We start from the raw sequence: 12533 nt of genomic DNA on the forward strand, positions 1-12533 counted from the left end.
CATCTAGTCTAAATCTACCCTCTTTCATTTTAAAGCCATTACCCCTTGTCCTGTCACTATATGCCCTTGTAAAAAGTCCCTGTCCAGCTTTCTTGTAGGCCCCGTTTAGGTACTGAAAGGCTGCTCTGAGGTCTCCCTGGAGCCTTCTCCAGGCTGAACAACTCCAACTCTCTCAGCCTGCCTTCATGGGAGAGGTGCTCCAGAAACTCTAGTGTTTGAAATAAAATCACACAGATCCTATCCACCCAGCTTTAAATGGGGAGCAGAAGCATGCACAGCTTGATGTGTTCCTTGGCTGTGCTAGTCTGCAAAAGTATCAACAGCACATAGAATGAATAATCTCCTTTTATTTTTGAATTTGGGAGGAAAGGATGAGGAGCAAAACAACCAGAACAGCTGCATTATTTTTGTGCAGCTGGATTCTCTGACTGAAGACTGCAGATCCCATACTGAAAAACAACAGAGTTGACTTCCCTCTGAGAAGATAAAAATGATAGATAGACAAGTCTCTTATCTTTTTTGCTAGTTAACTTGTACTTTAAGTTTTCCCTACTTAGCTACTTGACCATATGGCCGTGTTGGCAAGCAAATCTTTTCATTGTAACTGGATGAAGAAAGTGTACAGAAAATGCTGAGCTGTCTGACAAGGTTCTTTGAATGCATAGCATTTCTGTGCAAAAGTAATTGAATCACAAATTTCCCTTGAGTTTCTGCACACTTACCCAAGGAATACACAACGTTAGCATTATTTGATAATAGATCTGTATAACCTGAAACACCTAAAACAGAAACCCTGATGATACGTTGTGAAGTAGATTCTCAGATGTTTACTTTCACTTGTTAGCCTTCAGAAGCCTCTAGTGATGCAGTTAACTTGCCGCAGACTGTACATATCCAACCACAACCTGAAGGAGCGGAAAATCAGAAAGAGTTGCCAGAATGGAGTGAGAAAGTTGCCCATGGAATCTTGTCAGGTACTGTTGTAATAAGAGGATTGTGTTGGATATAAACCTCCGTGAGTGACATTTAAACAGTATTTTCACCTAAATACATGTGTGCTGGTAGAAGTTGAGTGGTTGGAAGTAGTCGTTCACCAGTTCCAGTTGTGATCTTCTAAAGGATAATTTGATGAGCTTTATAAAAACAGTGCAGAACTTAAATCCATTGCCAACACCTTTGTTCATTGCAAATGAGTTAGGCTCCTCATTTGACTGTGTGTTAGGGGATCACCCCCTGTGACCCAAACCACTGTGATAGTACAACTTTACTCCTGTATGAGCAGTTATATTAAAACAGGCATCTATTGTGATTTCTGCAGATAAACATTTTTTTTCCTCTGAGAACCTTTGGAATATACTAATGACCACCAGCTGGTTTCAATAAGTATGAATCTGCTGGGAGGGCTAGAGAGTTGGGTTGTACATTTTCAGAATGTTAATAGCATCGAGATGTGCAGTTCTATCACTTGTGACCCAGCTGGGGCTTGGATAGCTATTTAAAAACTGAGTACCTGTATTAAGCTGACATTTGGATGAGGGCTGGCTGTATTAAACTTAAATAAGTGAATTGAAAAAAACGTGGGTGGTGTAGGAGCAGAAATCACTGTAGCAATTCATGCTGACCCATTCAAGGAAGAGTATAATTGCAGACTCTGTAATCAGGAATGTTTCTAAAGTCAGTGTTGCAGAGGCAGAGGAGGGAAGGCTGTAGGAATCATAGTCTGTAGAATTGTACCTTCTAAGAAAAACAATTTTTGCCTTGAAGGTGCATCTTGGGTAAGCTGGGGCCTAATAAAAGGAGCAGAATATACTGGTAAAGCTATCCACAAAGGAGCTTCTAAACTGCGAGAACACATTCAACCAGAAGAAAAACCTCTGGAAGTCAACCCAACTGTAGCAAAGGGACTTCATGTAGCAAAACAGGCTACAGGAGGAGCTGTGAAAGTCAGCCAATTCTTAGGTAAAAATTTCCATCTCATAGTATATTATGTTTTTGTCTTTAATAAATATTCTGTAAAATGAGAGCTGGTTTCTGTAGCCAATGAACTAGAAGAGGGACTGACCTGGTGAAATCCAGAGATCAGTAGCTTGTGCTTAGTTAGTTCCTGTGAGAAACATGCTTTAGGATTAATATTTATTATATGACCTTGAGGCATCTTTCTCTTTCCTAAAAGAATAGTCTGTACAGCCTTAAGTTTGGCGTGCTTTTCTAAGTTTTAGACAGTTAATTCAAAATTGTGTCTCTCTTTCTTCTTAAGTTGATAACCATGTATTTTAAAAGCTGTACTGTCACTGGTTACTACTATATTGTACCACTAGAGAATGTGTGTGTGCATGTTTTTAAATATGCACACCTGAAACAAGTCTATTAGACCATGTATAAACTTCCAGATAGAAACAGTGTGATGTTCAGTGGTGCTTGGTAACCCTAGCAGCTCTCAGTAACTTCATTCTGTTATTTATTTACATTAATGTTTCTATTTAGTGTCTAGTGACTTGCCCAAGCTTAACAACAAATTGTGCTGGATGTTACAAAACTAGTTTGAAGAGCTGGGATGATTGTGAGAGAGACTTCTCCAGAAGACAAGTCAGGGAAGAAACACAGCTTGTTCCCTATCTGCAGGTTGGGGTTAACAAAGCAATGGGAACAGCTTCTTGAAATTAGAATGTGAGATGTAAAGTGTTTTTTAGCCGTAAGACCAACCTTACTTGTTTCTTAGGAATTGAAGCTGTGGAGAATCTGAAAAATAAGGTTGCTTCTGTATCAGTTGGGTACTTAAGTGTGGATTAAAGTCTGTCTTTCAAATAAGCATATTTAAGTAGAAGCAACACTTAAGACTTCAGTGAAGCTTACTTTTAATTAGGAGTAAGGACTCTTAAAGAAAGATGTTCTATGTTCTTACTAAATAATCTGCATACTATTGTTTTATGGTAGTTGAGGGAGTGTGTTCTATAGCAAGCTGTGTTGGAAAGGAGCTGGCTCCGCATGTGAAGAAGCATGGCAGCAAATTAGTTCCAGAATCCCTTAAGAAAGATAAAGATGGCAAATCCACTTTTGACGGTGCTCTGGTGGTAGCAGCAAGTGGAGTTCAAGGTAATAAAAATTCCTTATACTTTTTTAATTGCATACTTTTCAATGCTATGAAATCAAATAAGCTGTTCATTTTCACAGGGTTTTCAACAGTGTGGCAAGGTTTAGAAAGCGCAGCGAAGTGCATTGCTAAAAGTGTTTCAACTGAGACTGTAAAAACTGTCAAATACAAGTAAGTTATGTTTTTATTGGTTTCATCTTCTACAGCATATTGTCATTGTGTTTGAATACTGGCAAAAAAAAGCTTATGGAGGTGCAGGGAAACTAACTGAAATACCTGCTTTGCTCTAATTATGCAGCACATGGTAAGCTGCTAAGTGCACACTAATGAGCATCTGTGAGTAAAAACATGAAATGAGTGAATGATTGTGGCAAGTATTTTTTTAGCTCTCTTCTAGAAGTATTACAGCTTTAGGCTATGTTACAAATGATGTTCAGATTTATAACCTTTGCTCTACAGTATAATGTCATTATGAAAAAAGTTACCAGTTTAAACCTCTCAGCTTGATCCTGAATTTATGTAAATTTAGCTAAATTTAAGGAAAAAATAATTTCATCTGTCAGCAGGTGTGATTAAAGCAAGGAGGTACAAAAAAAGATTGTGTAAGGAAATCTAAGGCATAAATAGCAATAATAGCATAGCCTCGACTTGCAAAATACAGGTGTTCTTACAAAAAGATAGTGGGGGAAGAGGATAGTAACGTTTGGGGTTACGATGATGTTACTAAGGTGATGGAAAGACCAAAGTTGAATGCATGTACTGGAAGATGCTGTGGAGAATAAGGGAATATATTGAAGTAACTGCAAAATGTAGGAAATGCACCCCTCCAAAAAAGTGCAATAGGTGTAATAGAAAGTGAAGAGTAAGCAAAAGCATATAGGTTAAATGGAATCAGTGATAAGTGTAGCAAAAGAGATGTTAAAAAGGATTGTTGAAAGTACATACAGGCTACTAGCAGAAGGTAACAAGGTAAAGATCAGCATACAGTATGAAGTGGATTGGCATTCAGAGTTGAGTTGTGATGCATTTCAAATAGGAGGCTGGATAGTGAAGTTCTAGTCAGGGGTGCTTTATTGCTAATGTTTGTTTTCTGTAGGAATGTCAGGAGGTATTGTACGGGTACTCACTTCACATAGATCCACATTAATGTTTTTGTTCTAGATATAAAAATAGGAAATATGGAGATCAGCAGTCAACAGCCACTGACCGTGAAAAACAATAAGTAATTAAATGTTGCAGTTAATTACAATACAATTGAAAATATTTGATACGTGATCTTTAAAATCTATCTATATAAATGTGTTAAAATTCTACATAATATCTCTTTTGGAAGCTGTTTTTTGTTTCGGTGACAAAGATTTCTGCCAGTCAGAATACTTCAGTGAATGAGCTAAATTCCACTTAATGGAAACAAAGTGAAAGGAGCATCATCACAGTTAATTAACAAAAAACTCAGCTAAAATTTAGCTGCAATACCTTTGCGGATGGAATTACAAAGAGATGCTCATCATATGTGCATGTTGATCAGAACTGGGGGAAAATGTAGCTTCAGAAGTAACATTTCTGCCAAATTACCATGCTACTACCTTGGTGGTTTTTTTACAATGATTTTAATAACTGCAATATCTACATCTGCCCAACTTTTTTCTTAAAAAAAAAAAAAAGTTACAAATTATGCAGTTGGGACAGGCAAACTGAAAAATCAGTTATCAAATATTAAGAAATTGTTCATCTAACTGTATTGGATAAGCTATAGTCTTACTTTTAAATGAGGTTACCTATTTTAGTGATGTTATATAAAACTGGCTTATGATGTTTCTGAGGTAAAAATAACTAACCATATTGACAAATACTGCACTTTTGCTGTGAGATTAATTCTGTGATCTGCAAATCCAATGTTGGTGATTCAAGGCTGTTGCTCTATCAGAGAATTAAAAACAAAACAAAAAAAGCAGTAATTCTTTTTATTTGGTTTCGCTGTTGGTTCCAGCCATTATGCCGTGGCTGCTGTACTGATAATGCGATAGATTTTTGGATTTTCTGATATTCTGTGCTTCTCTAGCCTTATTTCAAGGTCCTCAAAGAATCTCTGGTTGTAAGAAGCACAGGGAAAAACTAACTTTACTAACTGCTGGGATTCTGATGCTGCCAGAAATACTTCCCTTTGGCCTGGTTTGTCTGCATACAGTGCTCTCTGGGGAAATGTCTGGCTGCCCTGAACAGTTGGGAGTTGCTGCTCTCACTATACTCTTGTCCTCCTTCAGTATGCTCCCTCTACTGGTGTAGATGTGTACCTTTCTTTACAGTTGAGTAATTAATGTAAGACTGCTGACTTGCCACCTAAAGCATAAAGAAGCCCGACCCACAGCCCAGTGGAGAGACCAGAGGTTTTATCTCTTGGTAATTTCTATCATATCCTCAAGTTAGCTTCGTTGAGCCTTTTGGGGTTTTGAATGACTTCTCTTTTTTTCTTCCCCTTGTTCCCCTTTGCCACTGTTTTGATTCCAGGTTACTTCATGTAAGTTTTCACTGCACAATGGAATTTTTTTTTGTAGGGACCTTGCTACCTCCAATATATAATCATAGCTGTGTCAGCAATTCTTTGTACCCAGGAGACCTGTTAGACTGTCTGGGTTAATTTGTTTGAGCACCATGGTGCCCTGCCTCAGAGAGCCTACTTTTAGGACTTTGAACTAACATGCCAATGTGTTGCTGTTTACACCAGATGTAGTATCATATTATGCCATGCAGACACGGGCAAAGGTGATACAGGACAAGTCCTAACCAAGCACCATTCTGGCAGTCGTGGTACCAGCTGAGAAAAAATATGCCTGAGGTGATTCCAGTCCCTTTTTCTGTAAACAGTGTTTGCCCTCCCTCCTCCTCAGTGCTGCCACCCATGGTACATACTGAGAAGGTTTAGCAGCTGCAAGGGTCTGGCTGTGAGGACTTGCATGGGGATATAGAGGGTATCAGGAATTTTACGTAAGATCTTATGGGAAGAAGTACTTAGGGGTTATTGCACACAATTTCCTCCCTCCCCTGGGTCTTCTTATGGTTCAATAGATAAGCCTTCTACTCTTCAAAACTAGAGAGGAAGGAGGGAGAAAGACTGAAAGTTTTTTTGAGGAGAAAGGGCAGAAGCATACTGGTATCTTTAAAGAGTAACCTGTCTGATAGAGGAGCAGCCCTTACGCAAATAGTTTGGTAATTTCTAATTTTATTCTTTAGGCACTCAGGCTGTGTGCTTATTATTTGTTCTTGGTAATGCTTAAATTTCTGCTTTCAGAAGAATTCCTGTGAATATTAAAATACTAACTATACAAATCTACAAAACTGCTATCTTTTTTTAGGTATGGAGATGATGCTGGCCATGCCACAGACAACGCTATGAATTCTGCCATCAATGTTGGTGTGACAGCATTTAACATTGACAATATTGGTATCAAAGCTGTTGTAAAGAGAACTGCAAAGGAAACCGGCCATGCTGTGTTAGATGAATATAAAGTGTTGGATAATGAGAAGAAGGATAAAAAATGAAAGCAATGAAATATTTCTCAAAGCCTTACATTAGAGATGAAACTTCTTATTTAGAAGTAACTACATTGCTAATCTGCGATTTAACACAAATCACGCTGTACTTTTCAAGCAACTGTTACTTAATTTGACATGAAAATGTAAAAATAGGGAGGGCATTTGTAGAAGGAAAGATGAAGGTTGTCTTGCCTCCTTGTTCTGTATTGAACAACGGTTTTAAACAACTGGATCAGGACTTCAGACCACTGGAAGGATATGAGTTTTCGGTTAATAAACTTGCCTCTAAGCACTTTCTCAAAATATAATATGGAATAATAGATTAATATAGAAATACTATTGTGAATATTTTTGTAATACTTTATATTTGTAAAGAAGATGGTGATACAGAACAAATAGGATTACTAATTCTGGAACAAGTAGGATTACTAGTTTTGTTTTTTAACTATCATTAATAGTTAGTTTTATTAAACCAGCCTTGTCTTATTTAATATGCACTACTAAAATAAGCTTTGTGTTTCATTGTTTTGTAGAGAATTTCCCTTTGCAGCTAGCAAACAGCTAATCTTATCCAAAGTTCATGTTAGAAGAAATGAAAGATGAACCTCAGGTAACTAGGTAGTTACTCCCTTTAAAACTTTTTTTTTCCCCATCCAGCATATAAGCAAACCAAAGATATCAAGCATTTCTTCTAAAAGAGGGTATTTACAATTCTAGAAAAATGTATTCTCCATAAGGAATATACAAAGATTCTTTGAAATTGAGATTTTTATTTAGAGAGGGTATGTTTTTGCATAAAGTATTTTTCTGTAAAACCATTCTATAGAGGACACTAGGAACTTCTAAGCATTCTGTACTTTTCAGCCAATCCAGAAAGATTCAGTGTATGTAGCATGGCCTCCTAGTGGAAGACAATATGTATTTGCTTTAACAAGTAGTTCTAACAGTCAGCATCTTTATTCTGTTAAAGTAATAGTTGCACAAGGTATGTCTTTAAAGGGTATGAAGACAAGCCCTTTTAGTGAAGAGATGTGTGTGGAATAGAATAGACACTACTGTGTAGGTTTTTCATCCTGTTCCTAGTGCAGCATGAAATAATTCCACACGTAGAACCCTTGAGATGCTTTTACACTGCTACTTATTTAACAGTTCATTATTGAGTTTTAAAGCTGCTACACATTCTGATATTGGCTGGACCTGCAGCAAACAGAACACCATAGCTCTGTTTCATGTAAATGGAGAAAATGACTATAAATGCTTGTTAGCAAATGGTACTTGCATCAGATTGAAAAAAATACAGTAACAACTAATGTCTATTAGAATGGTCATAGGTGCCCATTTTGTAGTAGCTACTGTAGGTGTGTACTTAGGTTGAGAAATGTGAAACAAAGGATCTAACCACTTGAAGTGTAACTGATTTACGGAAATAAAGATGAAATGAAAATTGGTTACGCTGTGCTTGGCCTTTTTATGATGTGGCACCACTGTACGGATCAGTGAGGGGAAAGACTAGGACTTCTTCTGAAGTAATAAGAGAACAGTATTTGGCTATGTCTATGACAGAAACATAGAAGGTTCCTCTAGTTGGGAACTATTCAGTAGGCTGGTTAAGTTAATCTTGAAGCAGTTCTTCACAAAAACTGGTAACAAGAAAAATGGTTACTTATTAACACCTTTGCTGTTAAGATTCAGTACATTGAGTTAGCTATGAATGCTAACCTAGGGCCAAGTCATTACTTAAATTATTGGTTTGGTATGGAATTTTCAATATGTATCTTAAAAAGGTAGCATTCAGTAAATCCAGAAGGCAAAATGAGCAGCTAAATTTAAATGCAGTTACAGTGCAGCACTCTTCTAAATTCGTTTCTTGATTAAAGTATTTCAGATGATTTTGAATTCAATCCACACCTCAAGTGGTAATTCACTGATTAGATGATAGCATCAGTTATAACTTGAGACTGTCAAAAACCACCTCCTGCTCTAATATATATCGGACAAGTGAAATTAAAATGACTACTTCTTATGATCAAACTTCTTGCTCTCCATCCTGCTGTTCTACCCCCAGACACTAGATCCTGCAGGATTAGTGACCCTGCTGTTCCAGTATCAGTGTCAGATTGGCTCATTCCAGTGTCACACTACCACTTTAGGACTAAAGCAACCTGGTCTAGTGGAAGGTGTCCCTGCCCATGGCGGGGCGGTTGGAACTAGATGATCCTTAAGGTGCCTTCCACCCCAAACCCTTCTGTGATTCTATAGCTCCCCTAGTGAGCACTAGGTCCCATGAAATGGTGAGCTGATCTAAGAGCACACTGATCTCTCCCAGTTTCACCCTGTCCCTTGCATCACCTCTGGTGCTTTTCTGAGCAGCTGGTGCGCCATTTCAGCTCACCAACCAGCAGAAACTGCAAACATTGAACATTTTCCCTGAAGTAAGTTTTCTAGGTTTCAGGAGCTGGACTGGCTCATGGGAGAATTACACTAATGTCAGAGCTGGCACTGGAGCAGCCGGAGATGGCAAAAGGGAGACCCTGTCGGGGGGAGATGCCTCTCCTGGCAGCATTAGGCTGTTAGATTAATTCAGTCCACCCCTTAAAAGCTTTACCTTGAGAAAGCCATGAACCAATCTGAAACGCCTTGTTTGAAAACTGCGACATCAAATATTTTTAAGCACGAATCCGGACCATTGTAAGATAACTAAAATACTAGCCCGTATATGTTGGCTAACTGACTCCATTGACTTGATCAGTGATGATTAAGACTGATTATTCTAAGTTCTTCTGTCCTGTCTCAAGTCAGATTCTTGCAAACTAGTTGACACACAGCAACAGGTCGCAATTATCAAGGGTGCCAAAATAAAGGCTAGGCACTCTTTCAAGACTGGGCCCCGCCATGCTCTGCCTCCCTTCACATGCGGGTCAAAGCATTTCTTTAAACTGTGCCACTTTCCATCCAAAAGAAGTGTTAAAAACCCCCCAAACCCCGCACATTTGTGTTTCCCAGGTCATGAAAAGCTTCACACACCAACAGTTCACCCCGCACGGCCAAAACCCTTTCACTGGGCCAAAACCCGTGCAGCGTTATTTCCCATTAATTTCTGGCGCTGCCCGAGCCGCATGCCGGGCATTTCCCCGGACAGAGGGAAGAAAAACCGCATCAAACGACTGGCGTTCGCGCCCGACCCCGTCTCCCCCCTCTCCCTCCGCTTTCCCGGCAGAGCCGCGGCGGCTGCCGAGACCGCGGTCTCCCGCCCCGAGGGCTAAACAGGACGGGGGCGAGGACCACCGCCCCCCCCGCTCCCTCAGGCCTCCGCCGGGCGCTCGGCGGCCATTATCCCGCCCAGCCGCCGGGGACGCCGGGGCTTGCGGGCGGGGCGGGGGCCGGCGGCGGCATGAGGGAAGGCGGCGAGCGGCGGGGGGCAGAGCCCGACCGCCTGGCGCTGGAGCTGGGGCGGGAGAGGCGGAAGAAGTGAGTGGCCGGCGGGAGATGGCGGGGGAGGGGGGGCTGAGGCCGCGGACCGCAGCGGCTGCGGGGAGCCGCGCCGGGCTGCGCTGACGGGGGCTGCTGCCGCCTCCCCGCCGCAAAATGGCGGCCGTCGCAGTCGGCGGGACTGGACGGAGAGGCCGTGTGTCTCCCCGGAGGTCCCACAGCTCGGCGGGGCTGTGCTGGGAGCGCGGCTGAGAGCCGCGCGTGGACGTGGGGCGTAGTAGGGCATGGTGGGCGATCGAACAGCTGGTCAAAGGGCTGGGACTGCCGTGAGGAGCATGAAGAAGTTGGATAATTTCAGCCAGAAATGGGGCTGGTGCTGAACGGGCAAGGAAAATAGGACTGGGTGTCGTGGTTTAACCGCAGTAGGCAGCTAAACACCACAGAGCTGCTCGCTGCCTTCCCTCGCAGTGGGATGGGGGCAAGAATTGGAAGGGTAAATGTGAGAAAATTTGTGGGTTGAGGTAAAGGCAGTTTAAAATAAAAGAAACAAACAAACCAAAGAAAAGCAAGCGATGCAAAAAAAACCAGTTGCTCACCACCAGCTGTCCAGTGTCCATCCCCAAGCAAGGCAGCCCTGGCAAACTCCACACCCCTCGTTATTATTGCTGAAGACGACATTATGTGGTCTGGAATATCCCTCAGGTCAGTCGGGGTCAGCTGTCCTGGCTGTGTGTCCCCTCAACTCCTTGTGCCCCCCCAGCCTGCTGGCTGGTGGGGTGGGGGGAGAAGCAGAAAAGCCCTTGGCTCTGGGTAAGCACTGCTCAGCAGGAATGAAAACATCCCTGCGTTATCAACGCTGTTTTCAGCACAAATCCAGAACAGCTCCATATGAGCTACTGTGAAGAAAATGAACTCTACCCAAGCCCAAACCAGTACACTGGGACTGGAAGCCACAATGGGGTAAGAACAGAAGAGACCTTCCGTGGGTGCATGCCTGTTTGGGGGAAGAAGAATCAAATGGACAACAAGGTGCTCTTTAAACACACATCGTTACACAGTGTCGAATAAAACTGGAAAGCTGGGTTTCACTCTTTCTCTGCTATCAGTAAATATCTCTGAAACCTACAGGGAAGGTACAGTATCTGTCTAGTGCATTTTGCAGAGAAGATGAGGACCTGTTAGTGCAATCAGTTAGTCCCCTTGCTTAAGCAGCAAGTGTTTCAGTGCTCTGATGATTGTTGATGCTCATGCAGTGGTGGGATTCCAGGTTGGGGTTTTTTCCTAGTTTGCCTAGGAAGTTACACATTTTTCCCTGTGTTAAAGAACATGATTGCCTTTTGAACGTTAATAAATTAAAAGTTAGAAAATGTCAGAAGCTCCTGCGCTGCTCCCTTAAGTCAGACTCTTAATATTTACATTTCCGTACCATTTTCAAGCATTCTGTTCCATACTGATGTTTTCCCTGGACAATGTTTCTTTCTGTGTCTGGGCTGCAGATTCTCTTCAAACTAGTCCTGCAGTTATGGACTTCATAAAATGTTTATTCACTAACAGAAAGGGAGGAAACCAATATTAACAAAGTCAAAATGGTTAGGCAGCTTGTGTGTTCAAAATGGCGCACAAAGGCACTTGGATGTACTTGCACCAACATGTAAGCAAATGTCCTTTTACTAAGTCTCCTGAAAAGTAGCATGTCAGTGTAATATATCAATTATCCTTTGCATACACCAATTCTTTTACCTGACACACAATCCTGATACTGTAGGTATTCAGGTAAAAAGCAGAATGGTATTGGCTTTGTTTCACTGCTCTGGTTTTGTTGGGTGTTTTTTTTATTTAATAAAAACCTGGATTCTTTGTGCACCTTAAGTTCTTGCTAATATACCTGAGAATCTTCTGCAAAACTGGGCCGAAAGCCCAGCACAGATTGTGAAGTGTTGACTTACTTGCCGATGAAAGGAAAATATATATTTAATAAAAACCTTGAAAAAAAGGTTTTTGATGGCATGACAGTAGACTTGCAGCTCCAGGTGGATTCTGCACCTGTTTCCTGTGTGTATCTTGTGTGTACAAATAGACTGTATCATTATTGCCTATTTCACAGAAGTTATTTATGCAACCTAACTGTTAATGACCAGGCTTGTTAGACATCTGCATCTAAACCTGTGGCATGTATAGTCAATGAATACAGAAAAGCTCTTTGAAGGTGTGATTCATCTGACCCACTGTGGCTGGCTGTTTTAGATGACTCACACCCCAGGAGGTGCCTGTTTCTCTCCACTGGGTATAAAGCAAGCTGAGGATGACTGGCTTGCAGATAGATGGTCTGCATTCCTTCACAGCCATCTCATCTTTGTTGTCTTTTTACTGGCTTATTTGATTATTGTGCCATTTAGGCACTTTGCTAACAGCCCACCTACCACTCTCATTTAACACTCATGAAAAAGAGATTTTTACTTCAAAGAGTAAATTGAATCAT

At 41.1% G+C, this 12533-nt stretch overlaps 2 protein-coding genes across 8 annotated transcripts in view; both read left to right on the plus strand.

Annotated features, from left to right (window-relative positions):
- The window catches only part of SPART (spartin), a 338589-nt gene that overhangs the window by 10146 nt on the left and 315910 nt on the right, over window positions 1–12533 (plus strand). For 4 of the 5 annotated variants that reach the window (XM_049822765.1, XM_049822767.1, XM_049822766.1 and 1 more), the window contains 5 exons: window positions 845–974; window positions 1765–1959; window positions 2935–3093; window positions 3172–3262; window positions 6445–8076. In XM_049822765.1, the coding sequence (XP_049678722.1) occupies window positions 845–974; window positions 1765–1959; window positions 2935–3093; window positions 3172–3262; window positions 6445–6631 (762 nt within the window). In that variant the 3' untranslated portion in view covers window positions 6632–8076. Of the gene's footprint in view, window positions 1–844; window positions 975–1764; window positions 1960–2934; window positions 3094–3171; window positions 3263–6444; window positions 8077–12533 lie in introns of those variants that run through there. The other variant, XR_007508799.1, reaches the window with a different exon arrangement.
- The window catches only part of CCDC169 (coiled-coil domain containing 169), a 45658-nt gene continuing 43128 nt past the window's right edge, over window positions 10004–12533 (plus strand). For all 3 annotated transcript variants that reach the window (XM_049822770.1, XM_049822772.1, XM_049822771.1), the window contains exon 1: window positions 10004–10093. In XM_049822770.1, coding sequence (XP_049678727.1) covers window positions 10017–10093 — 77 coding nt within the window. In that variant the 5' untranslated portion in view covers window positions 10004–10016. The remainder of the gene's footprint in view (window positions 10094–12533) is intronic.

The sequence above is a fragment of the Accipiter gentilis genome, chromosome 19 (assembly GCF_929443795.1).
Source record: "Accipiter gentilis chromosome 19, bAccGen1.1, whole genome shotgun sequence".
Taxonomy (NCBI): Eukaryota; Metazoa; Chordata; class Aves; order Accipitriformes; family Accipitridae; genus Astur; species Astur gentilis.